The sequence below is a fragment of the Thalassophryne amazonica genome, chromosome 20, assembly GCF_902500255.1.
Source record: "Thalassophryne amazonica chromosome 20, fThaAma1.1, whole genome shotgun sequence".
NCBI lineage: Eukaryota > Metazoa > Chordata > Actinopteri > Batrachoidiformes > Batrachoididae > Thalassophryne > Thalassophryne amazonica.
This window is the reverse complement of record NC_047122.1, coordinates 42,864,658-42,882,949: the sequence shown is the minus strand read 5'-3', so window position 1 is coordinate 42,882,949 and position 18,292 is coordinate 42,864,658. Positions and strand designations below refer to the sequence as shown.

The 18,292-nt window shown below is 39.5% G+C and overlaps 2 protein-coding genes across 4 annotated transcripts in view; one reads left to right on the top strand and one right to left on the bottom strand.

Annotated features, from left to right (window-relative positions):
- Positions 1-1,529: 1,529 nt before the first annotated feature.
- Positions 1,530-8,707, bottom strand: rpl30 (ribosomal protein L30). 2 transcript variants are annotated; one of them, XM_034161134.1, is made up of 5 exons: positions 8,661-8,707; positions 8,488-8,536; positions 8,004-8,149; positions 5,696-5,826; positions 1,530-1,625 (listed from the first exon to the last, which is right to left on the bottom strand). In XM_034161134.1, the coding sequence occupies exons 2-5, from the start codon at positions 8,506-8,508 to the stop codon at positions 1,543-1,545; spliced, it is 381 nt and encodes a 126-aa protein (XP_034017025.1). In that variant the 5' UTR covers positions 8,509-8,536; positions 8,661-8,707; the 3' UTR covers positions 1,530-1,542. The 2 variants fall into 2 exon arrangements, with proteins under 2 accessions (XP_034017025.1, XP_034017024.1); XM_034161133.1 differs by having other exon boundaries at positions 8,488-8,544; positions 8,661-8,700.
- Positions 8,708-9,247: 540 nt separating this feature from the next.
- The window catches only part of LOC117501421 (skin secretory protein xP2-like), a 21,407-nt gene continuing 12,362 nt past the window's right edge, over positions 9,248-18,292 (top strand). For both annotated transcript variants that reach the window (XM_034160309.1, XM_034160308.1), the window contains exons 1-2: positions 9,248-9,758; positions 17,881-18,195. In XM_034160309.1, coding sequence (XP_034016200.1) covers positions 9,668-9,758; positions 17,881-18,195 — 406 coding nt within the window. In that variant the 5' untranslated portion in view covers positions 9,248-9,667. The remainder of the gene's footprint in view (positions 9,759-17,880; positions 18,196-18,292) is intronic.

Sequence of the window (18,292 nt, the reverse complement as noted above, 5' to 3'; positions counted from 1 at the left end):
AATCATTACGTTCATTTATCATTCAGACTATGCAACGATTGCTTTATCAGAACTGGAAATAGAGCAGTACCGTGTAGTATTCCATGCTGTGTTGTTAATGTGGCCATTTGTTGGCTCCTTCATTGTGGTCTTTGGTGAATTATCACTGCTTTTTGCAGATCCAACAAAACCAATAAAGTTCTTTTAGTCAGTGTGAGTACATGAAATCTGTTTTAAATAGTAATGCTGCAGCTGTTTTATTGCTGCTGATTGACACTAGTTGTAAACTGATTACAAAAAAAAAAATGGCAGCACAAACAGACGTGACTGAAGGAGAATTTCGGCTGCCACTCCGGCTCAGCACAGATGTGGGTCATACAGGATTTAGAGTTTGTAGCTGGATTGAGAGTGATATCAGATTAACTTTGTTAGTTCTGGTTAATAAAAAAAAAGTTAAACTTCATAGTTTGTCACTGAAACTGAGTTAACCTATTTAATGCCAAGTGGCTGGAACATGTTAATACTCTTTCAACTGAGGCACTTTGACAGAGTAAATCAGATCACTTGTTTTTTCTTTTGATACAACCACAATAATGCTCATTACAGATGCATCCAGATTCTTGCTTGAATCTTCACTAGCTCGCTATTGGATTCCTTAGGAATTTACCAGTTTCAGTTTGATCAGATACTCACAATCCACCCTCAGCTGGGTGGGACAGGTGTGTTTGCAGATAAAATGATTTAGCTGCCTGCCTCAAAAGCCTGACTGGTGTTGCCTTACAAGCTGATTATGAAAACTCATCTGGATGAAGATCAGTGAAAATGTCTCCCTGTGAACATTTATAATTCCAAGCACGAAAGCACGCCCACATTCCATTCAGGTTGTTAGCTCCATCTTTACCAGTATTCCCCACCCATTCCCCAGATGGATGTTAACTAATGAAGTTGATCCAGCTGGTACAATGCAACAAATGTGAGTACTATGGTACGTAACTTTTTGCTATGGTGTATTACTACATTAACTTGTGCTTTTCTGCAACTTAGATAATTTTTTTTTGCAAGCTGGGGCCATGTGCAAACATGCACAGATTATCCAAGCGAGTCATTCAATGTAACTAAACAAAAAAAAAAAAAAAATAGGTACAGTGGAAAAACTGGGCCAACTCACTCTGTGGGTCAACACTTCTGGGTAGATGCATGTCAGGGTTTTAATCTGATTTTAAAGCTAGGTTGTGATATTTGTATTCACATAAGAGACAATCACCAAGTAGAATAAGGAAGAGCAGATGCTAAATTAAGACTTGCATAGCAGCCATCAGTCAGGGGATATTTGTGCAAACAATGCTGTTGTGCTTTAAGAACAACGTTACCTTGCTGAAAGTATTTTAAAATTTCAACTCCAGGCATCGGAGTGTTGACCTGACAATCTTGTAACAGCGGCCAACGCAGCTGTGGAAATTTTGAGACACTGGTCCCCTCTTGTGGACACCTGCAAGTTTGAAACAGTCTCACGGTCCGAAGAACTCAGAAACTCAACTGCAGCATGTTTCATTTACAGCAACTTTATTTGAACAAGGAGAGAGAGCCACAGCTTACATGCGGCTGTGGCTGCTGATCTGGCATGCTCCTAATGATGTCAGAATCACCTGTTAAAAATAAGTATAACAGTTGTGGATGAAAATAAAAAAGAATCATCACATTAACAGCATTCACCAGTACTTCTTTAATAAAGGTCCTCTGGAAATAGTGAACACAGGTGAGATAATGGCTGAGTGTGTTCCAGAAGAACGATCACATGGTCAGGTGGTAAAGGCCACATGGACTTGACGCTCAGACTGGTTTTCATTTAGTGAACCACTCGTCCTGAACTGGACCACTGCAGCAGCAGATCCAACAGGCGCAAAAAGTCACACACATTGAAAAGCAGAACAGACGAATTTAAAATCCCCGTGAGACACCGAGATCAGGCTCACTGACGGAATGCTCATCCCAATTTCTAGGTAATATATGGAATGCTAATAAAAAAATTAAAAAAAAAAAACCCTCTTGCTCCTCCTCTGGCTTTTATGATTGACTGTATCCTTTGGGGCGTGGATTTGTTTTCTCAAATAACTTGGCAGATGACCTTTGCAGAACAGAACCTATTCACAGTTTGGCTGCAGCCAGACTGCACTTTGATTTCTAGTTTATATTTGTTCTTGTGCAGGGCTGCAGGTCTGCGTTCTGTTATAGTTTATCTTTCCTCCTGTGACCGCGAGATGAGCATGCGCGAACGAACCGTCCGTGAGTGGACCGGAGATGTCCGGACATTTTAGTGGATGTGGACATGTCCTGTCTCTGGCAATCAGTCTGTAAGCAGGACTTAGGGATTTTATTTAAACACTTTTGTGAGAGAAGAGCCAGGAGCTGCAATCAGCATTTTTTTTTCTGTGCTCTTTTTTGAGCATGTAGTTTTTACTGCATTGTGTACACAGTATAAAAACAATCCTGCATGATTTATACTTCGAGAACAATTGAACACAGCAGGAATCATAAATTGGCGTCAGGTAATGTGAGTGGGTAGCTTCCAGTCACGCTGAGTATCGTCTGTTGCTCTGACTTGCTCAGAAACCACTTAATTCTGTGTCGAGCATTGGACGTAAACAAGAATTAAACATGTTTAATTTTTGGCGTCCGATTTGCTTCGTCCTTTGCAGTGCTGAGCTGCATCGTCTCGGCACTAGGTTGCTTCCACGTGGTGTCATGACGACGCACAACGCAACTGGGAGCAGTGTGAAAGGGGCTTTACAGTTCTGACAAACAGCAACTCCTGTTTGCGCCGATTTGTTTGGTGGTGAAGGCTGATTAACATTTTTAGATTTGTGCTGCCATTTGTTGTAGAAATGCAAATTGCAAGACGATTCTATTATGTGTTTACTGAACACCGAGTCATGCCAGAATGTCTTTTCCTCTGATCTGGAAGTAGTGTGAGGTACGTTTCACAAAGCCAGAGTGTTCAGTTGTTGCATAAAAATTCTAATCTACGAGCCATTTATTTCATATGAAGTTACAAAAAAATAAAAAAAACTTAAACACTACGTTAATGTTAGTGAAGTCTCGAGCATGTTTTTTGTGCCCCACCAGTCATTTAACATTGTTTTTTTCCTAGATATTGCACTTCCAGAGCACACTGCAAGCATTTTAAAGTCAATCCAATGTATATGCTCAGTAATTTAACAGCTACACTGGGTGAAAACACAAAAACCAAAAATGACTTCAAGCCGCTTCTTAATATTTAATTTTTAAAGTAAAATTTTTTTAATGTCTCATCAATTCCACTGTGGCAGTAAAACTAGGACACAGTAACGCTGGCTGATATTTTAGTTCTTAAAAATATATTAATCATTACATACAAAAAATGTCTTCAAAAGTGTATCTTTATAGGTGGATCTCAATCTGGCTGTGCACCTGCAGTGTCTGTGTGCAGCATGACAACAAACATGAGAAGGAAAAATATGTAGAAAGCACTACCTGACTAACCAGCGAGAACAGTATAGCACGTGCCACCCTTTCAGAAACAGACTGTGCGCATTTGAAGCACAGAAGAGTGAAATGTTTGTAAAACTTGCAATGTGGTTGTGCTGGCTGTATTAGCACTGAGCTATGAAACAGAGCAAGACTGGCACTGTTGATCTGTGTGAATAAAATAGACCTGTTGTACAACCCCTGGCAAAAATTATGGAATCACCGGCCTCAGAGAATGTTCATTCAGTTGTTTAATTTTGTAGAAAAAAAGCAGATCACAGACATGACACAAAACTCAAGTCATTTCAAATGGCAACTTTCTGGCTTTAAGAAACACTATAAGAAATCAAGAAAAAAAGATTGTGGCAATCAGTAACGGTTACTTTTTTGGACCAAGCAGAGGAAAAAAATATGGAATCACTCAATTCTGAGGAAAAAATTATGGAATCAACCCTGTAAATTTTCATCCCCCAAATTAACACCTGCAGCAAATCAGAATCTGCTCATTGACATTGACCCTATGCCATGACATTGACCCTATGTGTCTTTTGCAAGGAATGTTTTTAACAGTTTTTGCTCTATGGCAAGATGCATTATCATCTTGAAAAAATGATTTCATCATCCCCAAACATCCTTTCAATTGTCCAAAATATCAACATAACTTGTGCATTTATTGATGATGTAATGACAGCCATCTCCCCAGTGCCTTTACATGACAACGCAGCCCCATATCATCAATGACTGTGGAAATTTACATGTTCTCTTCAGGCAGTCATCTTTATAAATCTCATTGGAAAGGCACCAAACAAAAGTTCCAGCATCATCACCTTGCCCAATGCAGATTCGAGATTCATCACTGAATATGACTTTCATCCAGTCATCCACAAGCCACAATTGCTTTCCTTAGCCCATTGTAACCTTGTTTTTTTTCTGTTTAGGTGTTAATGATGCCTTGCGGTTAGGCTTTTCTGTATGTAAATCCCATTTCCTTTAGGCGGTTTCTTACAGTTCGGTCACAGACATTGACTCCAGTTTCCTCCCATTCGCTCTTCATTTGTTTAGTTGTACATTTTTTCGATTTTTTGAGACTATGGCTTTAAGTTTTCTGTCTTGACGCTTTGATGTCTTCCTTTGTCTACCAGTATGTTTGCCTTTAACAACCTTCCCATGTTGTTTGTATTTGGTCCAGAGTTTAGACACAGCTGACTGTGAACAACCAACATCTTTTGCAACATTGGCGTGATGATTTACTCTCTTTTAAGAGTTTGATAATCCTCTCCTTGTTTCAATTGACATCTCTCATGTTGGAGCCATGATTCATGTCAGTCCACTTGGTGCAACAGCTCTCCAAGGTGTGTTCACTCCTTTTTAGATGCAGACTAACAAGCAGATCTGATATGATGCAGGTGTTAGTTTTGGGGATGAAAATTTACAGGGTGATTCCATAATTTTTTCCTCAGAATTGAGTGATTCCATATTTTATTCCTCTGCTTGGTCTAAAAAAGTAACCGTTACTGACTGCCACAATCTTTTTTTCTTGATTTCTTATAGTGTTTCTTAAAGCCAGAAAGTTGCCATTTGAAATGACTTTAGTTTTGTGTCATGTCTGTGATCTGCTTTTTTTCCACAAAATTAAACAACTGAACGAACATCCTCCGAGGCCGGTGATTCCATAATTTTTGCCAGGGGTTGTATATTTAAAATGAAGGAGAGCCTTAATGTACTTTTAAAATCTTAGCTCTGTGATGAACTCGCGCCAAGCACGAGGGAACGTGCCAATTTGGTGACTCAGTATAATTTATCTGATACCAATGAATTAAAAAAGAAAAAAGTCCACCTTGTTAGGCCCAGTTACGATCACTTCTATTGGATCAGGACATCGCTACAATGTGATGAGAAATTTTGCTACTAGTCGTACTCACTGACTGAATAATTTACACCACGCATATATAACATACCTACAGTACAGAGCTTTAGTGCACTTCCAGTATATGAATGAATAGGTCCTTAACTTAACAACTGTTAGGAGAATATAAGAATGGGCAATCAAATATTGGTCCCACAGACTAAATATTGCCCATACATTATTTCTTCAACCCAAGTATAACTGGCACAAATGGACCAACATCATAACAGAATTATTTGTGCAGGGTAAACAAACAGGCTCAACTGACTGGGTAATAACAGTATTTGATTGATGGTGGCCACTTACCAGGGTCAATGATGGCCAGCGTGCAAACCCTGTAGTATTTCCCACAAGCTGTGCCAAGCTCAATGTTATTTCCACTGTAATGGTGGACACCCGTCTTGGCCAGCATGGCGTAGTACTCAATCTCAGATTTCCTGGGCAGAAAACAGACAGGAATGTAAGAATAAAAAAAAACAAAAAACAAAGTAACCGAGAAAACACACAAACTCAGAGAGAAAGAAAAAAGACAAATCTAGTTACACTGTGCACCAGAAGTAGTACATAAAGGGTACTGCAATCGCTTGCGTGGGTGTCGGTGTACAGAATAAACAGGTGATCAGAACTTCAAATATTTCTTGGGTGAGCAACTCCAGAATAAAAGATCAATGAAAGGTAAAGCTCAAGGTTCTCAGCAACAGACTGAAAAACACATTTTCTAGGACATCAGCACCAGCAAAGAAGGGTGACTACGTAAGACAGAAGCTCTGGTTTGTTGTTTGTTTTTGTGATCACTTTTGATTTTACTCAGAAGACTTGACGAAGCTTAAATGCGAAACTAGTGTGCCTTGATAGAGTGGCGACATGACGAGTGGAGAAAAAAAAAAAAATCAGTCACGTGACTCATGGTGCCATCTTGGGTTCAAAATAACATTCACTGTTTATCCGTCTACATGTAAATCCAGTTATTTTATTTATTTGCTGAAAATGCTGGGTTGCTGTGCATTTGGAGGCACAAATAGACACAAAAAGGGCTTCAAGATGTACAGATCCTCTTCAGATCCAAACAGAAGAAAAAATTTGGGAAAATAAAGTCACCCGTGTGGGATGGAAGCAACTTCATCGTCAAAGCTTTTAGAGGTAAGTTATTGTTCAGTCCCACATACAGTAAAACTCACCTAAACCGTCATCGTATAAACCGGATATTCGCAATCACCTGACAAAAAGTCCCAAAGTTTTTGTATTGTTTTTCCAAGTAAGAAACACCAAATATAAGATTTTGTACAACAGATTTTTTTCTCTCATCGGATAAAATGTCCTGTTCAATCGCAATGTATTTCCATTAAACCCATCGCATGTGGGACTGGAGTCATTTCCGTGATTAAAGTACGACCATTTTTTTTTTCCAACACGGTGCTCAGACTCACACTCGCAGCCTGTAGCAGTCCGAAACACAAAGCAGCAAACATGTTGCTCCTTATACATTTTGATAATGAATCAAATACATTTGGCAGAAAAAAAAAAAATTCAAGAGAAAACTTTGACCGATACTAATATATGAAATGTTAAAAAAAAAAAAAAAAAGAGAAATTGGGCCTAAGATTACAGGGCAATTCAATACATGCACTCACTTCTGACAAAACGAAATTTAGATCATAGATTACTCAGATAATAAAACATGCTTAATGCAAAATAGATGCCACACTGCATTACAGAAGCCAATACTAACATTTCATCCTATTTAACCAATTATTGGTAATCGTCAATACGTGGTAGCACATTTGATCCCATTTGGCATGTTATAACCGATCATCACCACGTTATGTATTTCATGAAATTAACATTTATTGATTTCGTGATTATTTAACCCCATTTCATATTAAGTCCCCATTTCACTCAATTTCATTACATTTTAACCCATTTTCTAATTATCTGTCCCCATTTCACTTTGTAAAAGTTACATGTTACAAGTTACATGTTTTTACATTTCACAATGTAAAAACATTTTACCCCCATTTTGTAATTAGCAGTGTCCATTTCGTTCCATTTCATATTTTAGTACAACTGCTGACAAAGATGCAACTGCTACCTCCCTCAGGAAGGTTCCGCTGCCCAGCCTTGTTGCTGATGATTCAGCAAGCAGCTCTTCCCACCAGTAAGTAATGCATCCTAGGTGGTCTGTGCACCGTGGCCACCAAACCTCTGTAGCGAGTCTGAGATGCCCCATCTCTCACAGCTGTCATCCAACAGCGCTTGCAACACACCAGTGGCACCAGGCTGGAAGGCGGTAGGGGCATTCCTCTAAATTACAAGTAAAACTTCTTGCCGTATCTGGTCCTGGCTTATGGTGGGACTTCATCATAATACTGGTATGACATCAGGACACCACTGTCGCACCAGTCTTCTTGTTTGTACCTTAAAGTGGCCGCTAAGCCCCACCAAATTTCCAGATATGTACAGATCACTTAACTATCTTTGGTGTACTCAGCCAATCAACATACTTCACTGATCAGCTGTGGTTACTGTACAGACAACATGCAGGAACAGGGGTGGTGACGACTTCTTTAGGTGACTGGAAAGAATGGTTTGACAGTCTAGTTGTTACTGTGGGTACCTGAGGGCAGGACAGTTGTTAGCCAGGATGACCAGCTTGGCTTTCCCCTGACGGATCATCTTCTGGGACTGTTTGTAGCCAAGAACATACTTCCCACTTTTCATCACTAGTTGGAGCCGAGAGTTGATGGACTCCATCGACTTTTTCTGCACAGCAGACATAAAGTAACTCACTGACAACGAACACAAACTACAGAACAAAGTCCCACAGACAATATACACACGAGAAGTATAACGTGGAACGTAAACGTAGCATTCAGTGTAAAAAAGAAAAAAAAGAATAAATCGCTGACTGATCCTTACTTAGCCATTAGCATTAGCTTCAAATGTTAGGGGACATCACCACAAGCAAACACACTGTGTAATAGCAGCAGCTAAAGTTAAGACATGCGACATTTGTATTTTTAAAGAGTTTAAGACAACCCACTTGAAGCTAAAAGAGCTAACGTTAGCTAGCAGGCCGTGCACGTGAAGCAGCCACTCACCGTCTTTTTAGCGGCCACCATCTTCGCTGTTTATTCGAATCCGACCGACCGACCGACCTACAAAGCAAATGACACAAGATGACAAGACTACCGTCAGTCTCCGGGTGATAACCAAAAGACCAAACAGGGCAAATCCCTATGAATTTATTGCGAAAACTCGGAACCCATCTTACTATCAATGATCGGCAACGAGGCCACGGAAAGAAAGGAAGTCCCATGGTGCATTGCGCTACTTTCCGTCAGTGAGCATGCGCAATCAAACGTCCAAGATGTCAAACACTTCCAAGATAATAAACACCCCTAAATTATCACCTTTTTTTCTACCTGCACACATTCTTTGTGTTTTTGACAGTTATTGTTTGCTTCTAAAACTATGTATAAACACTACACATTACGATTATTTGCATCAATAATATCTATAATGACAAAATGTCAATATGATATGCTTTTTTAATGATAATATTTGTATATATTAATATATCACCACCTTATTATTTTAATATACATGTAAAATATGGTAATATTTATAACAAATTTTAATATGATGTGTGTACAAATTCCACTTCCCTGAGGATAGGGAAGTGTGAACTGAGCTGCTTGGTCTACTGCCACAGACTTGGATCCGGATAAGTGGCAAAAAGTAAATGAATGAATATACAAATTTGGAAATGTTGGCATCATCATCATCATCATAATTTTGTTTATTTCTTTACAAGGAGCTATAACATGTATATAACATGTCAATTGTGGTTCATGGGCACACCGGCAGTGAGGAGGGGAGGGTGCGTTCGGTTCACTGTCCCCGCCCCGTCAGTCTCCGCTGCAGACTGATTGAATAATGTATTTGTGTCCTCGCGCCAGCCTCCTGGAAACAACCTAAGTTACACTACACAACACACTATACATTTCACTTGCGTGTCAAACTCTTTAGAAACTTGTACTCAAAGTTCTGCGCGCAGAGCACTTTTTTTTTTTTATCCAAGTACGCGATGCGTAATTACGCACGGGACTAGGGGAATGTGAGACGGTGGCACTTTCCCCATCGCGCGCACATTTGAGAACACTTCGTTTGCAAAGACAACATCTATGCACGGCGTCATCAGCGCGGCCAGATCCACATCTCCCCCTCAGCTCCAAACTCCCAATTTAACCACCCAGTGCTCTATGCGCACAGGACAGGATGGGCTGCTCCACCAGCTCCCAAACTGCAGCCGTGGATCCAAGTCGACCCAGTGCGAAACCCGAGGAGAGCAACGGAACCAGCACCACAGGCAAGTCCCACTTTGGATTAAGTTACAGCGAACATCCAGGTCAGAAAAAAAATATGGAATATACAGACGGCTGATACTTAAACGCACATCATCAGGATGTATGCTGTCATTTTATACTTTCAGAATGTTTTGCGTAATTTTTAAAAATGACCTTTCAACTGGTTGACACATCTGGATACTTTCCACAAGAAAACCAGTATGTCTGTAAATGAATATTTAAAGGAAATGCACTAATGGAAAAGTTACTACATATGTTACTGCCTTACAATAACATCACTTAATTACAGTGAGTCTGATACTGTCTATATGCAAATCACCAATCATGAATAATGTGTTTTAAACAATACTTCAGTTGTTTTTGTAACAAGCAGTTGGCAGTGAGAGAATGGGGAACTTTACTGTCATTATTTAACAGTGGAGAAGCAGAGATAGTGGCATGAGATCAGATTTGGTGACAGTCTACAGTTGCAGCAGGAACTGGAGAAGACGCTTTATTTATGTTGTAGTGGTGGATTCTTATTGTAGCACGCTTTTCAAACTAAATCCTCAATGCCAGAGCTTGGCCGTGTGTTACTGAACGTGGCAAACTTTGTTTTTGCCACGTCTTTGAGTCCTGTTTGTATAAAATGACAAATGTGATTCTGTTATTATAATTTAAGACGCACTAAATAACAAGTAGAGGTGGCCTTAATTGGTGGCCACCAGACTTAAACACTATGGAAAGGGGGGGGGGGGGGGTGTACAAATATGTTGTGAGTAGATTCATCAAATTATTTCCTTTGAAGGCTCATAAATTAACTAAAAGGCCACAGTTTCTCAAATAGAAACATCAGAAAATTATGTTATTTACAACCGATACATGTTAAAGTTGTGCTTTCTTTTTTCAGTGGCAAGAGCCTAAGCAAGCCTAGATTTGTTGTTTTTTTAAGTCTTTGTTTGGTCAAGCAACACACAAAAGTTGCTGTTTGCCTAGATTCTGCAATCACAGTCACATGGTTCCACTTCCTTCGGAGCTGTCAGTGGGCTCTTAGAAGCTTTCCTCATGAAAGAACATGAACATCCTGGGACCCATTGGTTCTTATCCCCAGATAGACTAGTGTGAAGTGCAATGGGACAACCTTCCATCACAGGTTACATCCCCGGCCAAGGCCGATAACAATTCCCAAGTGTCTTATCCAAGGAGGCAGACAGGTCGTGTGACTGGGAATCAAACCCAGGTCTACGTATTGGTTGTGTTGTATGGCTGGGGGGCCTGGCTGCCTTTTTGTTTCTGTCTTTTGTTTTTCCTTCCAGGTGGCTTGCATTTGGGACTGAGTGCTGTGTAGCTGAGTTTATCAGGACCTCACCCTGATCACCTGAGGCTGATCACCTGTGGCTCGTCAGGACTCACAGCTGTGGTGCATCTACATGGATTGGAACATGGTGGCATTTAAGACTGGAGTACACAGTGTGTATTTGCCAGAGACTCGACCTTGTGACCAGACGGGTGAGATCGTCGTCTCGGGAGCCATCTCATCATCAGTGGATGCAGAGAACGTCCAGGTTTGATGCATGGTCTGTGAAAGAGGAGGGGGTGAGGTCTCACGCTCGTCAGCACACTTCCTGAGGTACGTTAGATTTTGTGACTAACATTTATACAGTCAGTAAATGTGGTGTCCCTCACACCTTATTATATTGAGCTGTATGTTGGTCGTTTAAATCAGCTTCCACTGCAGTGGAGTTTTGTTAACTGGATGTTCCATGCCTGCAGGGTGGGAAGCTGATTAGTAATTAAGCCAGGAAGTGTTTGCTGTTTGTGCACCTTTGAGCGTTCTGTGTGTTGAGTGTGGACTCACATAATGATTCCTTCTTTCACAGACTCGGTTTGTCGCGGCCACCTGGGGGGTGTCGGCGGGGTCCTTGGGTCCGAACCAGTTCTGGCTCCGGACCGTTAGCGCTGCTGGGAGCGCACCGCAATCCACCACGCCAGACCGCGCACTTTTATATTTTTCACAGCACTGTTATGTTCATTAAACTCTGTTATCCTTTGTACCGTGCTCTGCTTATTTTATACTGGGTCCTTCAAACGCTGGTCGGTTCTCCGGGCTGCGTCCGACACATAACAGGTTGCCCATCCCTCTGATCTATTTGCTCTGCATTTATGAAATTGTCATATTGTTTCTTTTTATTGCTGACTGATCTAAATAAACTAAGTTAACTTAAATGAAGCAACTTTAGAAAAACTTAAAAAAAAATGATTGTAAATCTTAGTTAGCTTTTAGAAAGTGTGTAAACCTGTACTGACTTTTCTTGCACTGGGTTTCTACTTTTGGGGCCTTTAGTTTCAACATTGTCTTTCTGAAGTATTTATTGTTGAGTGTTCATTCGAGGAAACATTATTTTGTCAATTTGGATACAATACAATTTTGAACTAGAGCACCACACTCGTAGAGCACAAACTTCCACCACCTCGAGTTTACAATTCCACAAATTTTTAGCTTGTAAAAAAAAAAAAAAAAAAATTCAAGGTCAAAGTCCTGTTAGAAGTGACTTTTCATAAGCTCACAAAATCCAATAACCGCTAAATCCACAAAAAGGATCAGATGCAGATCAAACTTAGTCTATTCATTGAAAGTGCCAGTTTGCATCTCATTGTCACAAATGAGAGTGATTGAGGGACTTTGGTTTGAGATACAATGCAAAGTCAGAACCAGAATCAAATGTATTACCAAGTAAGTTCTCACAAGGAATTTGATCTGGTGTCACTGGTGCATAAACAACAATAAAAAGAAAATGAAAAAAAAAAAACTTCTGTAAGAAGTAATTGGTGCATAAACAACAACAGAAATAAAAAGGAAAAAATACTTCTGTAAGAAGTGGATTTAAATAGACAAATGGGCAAAACTATGTTCACTGTCAAATAAATATAACATAGTGGAATGGGGCTGTGCAAAGCATGCACAGTGCAGGGATGATCAATGTGTAATTTGTGGGGGGGGGGGCAGGGTAAATGAGGGCCTCTCGCATTATTTATAAGTCTAGCTGTGGACAGAAAGAAGCTGTTTTTACATCAAATGTACACCAAATGGGCTTTTCAATATTAAATTCAAATGTCCAAAAAATCCACAATCCAGATCAGATCTGGATTAAACTTTGTCAGGCGATAGTGAGTGCCAGTCTGCACCTCACTTTCAAATATGAGAGTGATTGAGGCATGTCTGATTAAGATATAATGTAAAATATACATTCAATGGTGTTTTCAATGTTAAATTTAAATGACCCCAAAATCTGTAATCTGGGTTAGATCTGGATCAAACTTTGTCAGACGATAAAGGATACCATCCTACATAACACACTCAAATATGAAAGAATTTTGACAGAGTTATGTATTTTTGAAAATTTGTTCAATGTTAAAAGATAGTTTCCAATATTCCACCCTTAACAATTGAATCAGTTCGTGTCTATGAGGATATGAATCTTCAGTTAAAAAAAGAAATTATAATGACATATGAAAAATTGTCAGCTCCAAGCTGTTCAAAACAGGTGAAAACATATGATATGGCCTTGAGGTGATATTGTGTTGTAGCAGTAATATCTAAAAGAAGATATATGCACATTCAATCCAGTGAAAATGTATGCTTCTTCTTTCTGACGAAGAACTATAATAATAGAATTATAATTTAATCGACTGTCATGACTTCTATTTGTGCAAATACTTCCAAATTCTTTAAGACCCCCCCCCCCCCCCCCACACACACACACATACCTGCTTGTTGTTGGAGGTTTGAGGCTGTTAACGTTTAGCAACAACAATTCACATAATAATTATTAACTCTGTGGGTCATATTAAGTGCAAACAGGACTCAAAGTACTTTAAATACTTTTTCTTCTTCTTCTTTCTTAAAATGTGTAAAGTGTTTATACACACATTTCTGTTGTTTTCCATTTTGGTGAAATGTGGACCGATCACACCACCAAATTACACCAAAATCTATTTGTCTGTTTTAGATATATTCTGTTGAAAATCAAACAAGCAAAAACAATTTTTTTTTCATATGTTGGTCCCCATCTTCAGTGAGGTGTCTTTGACTGTCCTAAAAATTTGAGTTCAGTCCATCACCAGGATCAACCGGATCTGCATCAGGATAAAAACAAATTTGTTTTATTTCTTAAAACATTTTAAATATCCAGACACAAAGTGCTTTACATTTTGTACAGAATTAACATCAAATAAAAACAGTCAACACACAAATGACAAAACATGACAAAATAAAACCTGCAGTTCACTATAAATGACAAGAAAAAAATCAAATCAAAATTATATCAAAACCAATTTATAAAGCATAAACATAGAGAAAATATATTTTTTAAGGTTTGACTTAAAAGCTTCCCCAGTTTGTCCGCCTGATATCAGCCAGCAGTCTATTCCATTTTTATTTATTTATTTATTTATTTTTCCAATTTATTATTAATAGCTTCTTACCACAAAAGGGCGGGACCATTTTCAATATTTTGGATGTTTTTCCATCTCTAATCTAAAAAATAAACCAGAATATTCACTCAGTATTGACAGATAGTAATGAATTATCCAACCCAAAGGTAGAAAATGTTTGTGTCTGTGTCGTCCTGATGCACTCGCTCTGTGACTCCTGATTAAATGATGCTTTAGTCTGAATAAAAAATGAAGTCAAAAAAGAGGGAAAGTGAAGAGCAGAGAGCTGAAGCTCCAAACTGTCTCAGCCTTAAATAATGAAACTCCAGTGCTTGTTTTCAGACACTTAGCTGTTTGTGGTGACTTCCGGTCATTCTATAACCAACATGGGGTGAAAGTGATGCCCACTGTCCTCGGCTGAACCATAACAGATGCATTCCTGCCCTTTAAATGTACTTTTCCAGAGAAGGGAAATAGAAGACTACTTTGTCCTTTGAGCCCTGGTGCCCCAATGTGCATCACTGCTATTAAGCATCTCACATGAGACTGGGTGTCAAAAAATGCTAAATCTCTCTGTGTGTTTTGCACCTGAGATCTAACATAACTAGAGCACCACGCTCCAATTCCACAAAAATTTACTTTAGAAAAAATGATTCAAGGTCAAAGTTCTGTTAGAAGTGGCTTTTCATAAGCTAAATCGGATGTGATCAAATGGCAGGTGGATGTATTTAATTCATGCACTTGAATCAAAGTTTTTTTGTCAGGTTTTTTCAGCTTTTTCAGTTTCTGAATTATTTTTCAGGTCATTTTCACAGAACATTGATTATCTCTGTTATGCACAATTTGTCATTGCTTTTTGGTGCTTGGTTTCCAACTAATAAATGGAATATAGACAAACAAGCATAAAATTGGAACCCTCATCCAATTTTGGTGGTGTAGGTAAATCCATAACAGAAAAATGAGAGTGACTGAGGCACTTTTGATTGACATATAATGCAAAATACACATTAAATGGGGTTTTCAATTTTAAATGTAAATGGTAATAAAATCTGTAATCCGGATCAAACTTTGTCCTTCGATAAAGGATACCATCCCACACAATGCTCTCAAACATGAAAGAAATTTGATCTTTTTTGACCGAGTTATGAATTTTTGAAAATTCATTCAGTGTTAAAGACACTGATTTTGTTTTCAGTTTTCCAAGATTTTTCTTGACCTTGACCTTTTTTTCTTGATCTTTGACCTTGAAAATGGAATCAGTCCTTGCCTATCAGGATGTGAATAATCAGTAAAAATTTCATAATGATGTATGAAATATTGTGGGCTCCAGGCTGTTCAGAAACAAACAGACAAACAAACAACAGGGTGAGACTGTTTCATAACCTCCGCCAACTTTGGCAGAGGTTATGAAACAGTCATACTTGCTTACGGTCTCTTCTTATTTTTCTTGCCAATGCTTTATAGTAGTATACTTGTAATAAGCGTTAGTTAACTGGTAATAAAGCATTCCTAAGTATTACACAATGTTTATTAACATTATTATGTTAGTTCTTGCAGAAACTGTGGCTCAGTGTCTCAAAGCTGTAAAAGAGTTAAAGTTCTTTGTCAAAACACCACAAATCTCTTGCAGCATGAAACACAGCACTCAAAACTGATCTCTTTCACCAAAACAATCCACACAACTATTGGCTGTTTCTGTCTTACAGAGCATCAAATAAACTCTGATGTGATAAATGCAAAACAGCATGGGTGTGTCTTGGCTTGATGAAGCCATGTTGCATATTCAAATGTGTAAAAGTGTGTGCAAAGCTTCCTTTCTTCTTTTTGGTGAATTGTTTTTGTCCCAAAATAGCACTACATTAAGAAGCAGTACAAAGAAAACCAGTGCACAGATATAAAATCGTAATAAAATAAATTTTTATTTGTTACTGCAACACAAATTGTTCAGCTGAGCTGATGTGACCGTTTGCCTCCTCCTGGCCTGCTGGAGCTCCTCTTACTCCCACTCTTAATTTTTCTTTGTCTTCTCGCTGCTCCATCTTCTTGCCAAACACCTGTAGAAGCCTCTCAAGGCGTCTTTTATACTCAGACACATGACTGAAGCATTCTTCTAATTGAGTTTGCACAGGTGCAACATGAGTAAGAGTAATGATCAGGGTGTTGCATTTTGAAAGCCCATGTTTCTAAGTGAACAAAGTGATGCAATCTGTGTTCAGAGATTTGCAATTCAGTTCAAGTTATTTAATTGATATAGCGCCAAATCACAACAAAGTGGCCTCAATGCACTTCACACAAGTAAGGTCGAACCTTACCAACCCCCATAGCAAGCACACAGGTGACAGTGGTTAAGAAAAACTCCCTCTGATGATTTGAGGAAGAAACCTCAAGCAGACCAGACTCAAAGGGGTGACCCACTGCTTGGGTCATGCTACCGACACAATTGACAAAACGAATATACTGGAAATTTTGGGCGTCCATGCTGGTGCACAGGACAGGAGGCCTGCAGAAGAAGACAACCACTCCCATCTCTGGATGGAGCTGCACCTCAAACAGAGAGAAAAAACAGAATCAGGCATCAGAAAGACAACAAATACAGTGTAATTTGTCAGCATTAACCAACAAGAAAAACAAAAGAAATACTAAGGTGATCGCTGGCCACTAGCCCTAAGCTTCACTAAAAGACCCAGAATTGAGATAAAGTTGAGGCCTCGGCCCGCTCCGTTTCCTAAAAAAATGAATTAAAAGAGTAAAAAGCGTAGTAACATACTATGCCAGTATGCTAGCCATACAAAAGAGAAAATAAGTGCGTCTTAAGTCTGGACTTAAAAGTATCCACAGAATCTGACTGTTTTATTGACGCAGGGAGATCATTCCACAGAACAGGGGCACGATAAGAGAAAGCTCTGTGACCCATAGACTTTTTATTCACCTTAGGGACACAAAGTAGTCCTGCACCCTGAGAACGCAAAGCCCGGGCCGGTACGTAGGGTTTAATTAGGTCAGCTAAGTAGGGAGGTGCCAGTCCATGAATAATTTTATAGGTTAGTAACAGAACCTTAAAATCTGATCTCACTGGGACAGGAAGACAGTGAAGAGATGCCAAAATGGGTGTAATGTGGTCAAACTTTCTGCTTCGTGTCAAAAGTCTGGCAGCAGCATTTTGAACCAATTGGAGAGCCCTAATGCTAGACTGCGGTAAACCAGAAAATAGAACATTGCAGTAGTCCAATCTAGAAGAGATAAATGCATGGATCAGGGTCTCAGCATCAGCCATAGACAGGATAGGACGAATCTTCGCTATATTTTGCAGGTGGAAGAAAGCAGTCCTAGTAATATCTCTAATGTGGAGGTCAAACACACACATCTGTGTATGTGTCACATTTGCACAACTGTGATTTGGAATGATATTTGAGTGAGACCAATGGTTAGAGTTGGACAGTTTGGAGTCATGTTGTTGGTTCAGGTTTTCATAATTGTGTGCGAAAACCATTTTTGTGAGTGTACAATGGAGGAAAACTGTTTTGCATCGTTTAGACACTGCTTTTGCGTTAGATCAAGTACAACGCAAAATTCATACATCCAAAAATCCATGATTTAACACTCAGTGAAGTAACAAACAAACAAAACATAATGAATTTAAAGCATTTTCTCCATGGTGGCCTCTTCTGGATGTTTCGGTATGTGATGTTTTAACACTTTTGTGCTTGACAGGTGCGGTCAGCGACAGCGGCAAAGCAGCAGAGGACAGTGAAACTATACCAGACCAGATGCCTGTGGAGGAGAGCACTAACCCTAAACCTGCAGAGGAAGCTGCTGCAGCTGCTACGACTGCAGAAGGCACCACTGCAGCTCCATCGGCAGGGGAGGAGAACAAGCCTGCTGCAGACAGCCCTCCTGCAGCAGCACCTGTAGATGTTACAGCATCAACTGCACCATCAGAAGTGACGCCTCCTGCAGAGCAGGCAACACCTGCAGACACGGCAGCACCAGCAGAGGCAGCCGATGCATCTGCTGTATCTCCACAAGGTAGTTCAAACTGAAAATACATCCTGTCAAGTCAGTGACAAATTCATAGTTTTGCGTTTTATGTACAGGCTGTATGTGTGTGGGGGGAGGGTGCGTG

What these genes read in the sequence shown, in the direction of transcription:
- rpl30 (XM_034161134.1), bottom strand. Translation starts at nt 8,508, where the DNA reads ATGGTGGCCGCTAAAAAGACG. An exon ending in TGGTGGCCGCTAAAAAGACG is followed by an intron (nt 8,150 to 8,487) that starts GTGAGTGGCTGC and finishes TCTGCTGTGCAG; the next exon opens with AAAAAGTCGATGGAGTCCAT. An exon ending in AACAACTGTCCTGCCCTCAG is followed by an intron (nt 5,827 to 8,003) that starts GTACCCACAGTA and finishes TTTTCTGCCCAG; the next exon opens with GAAATCTGAGATTGAGTACT.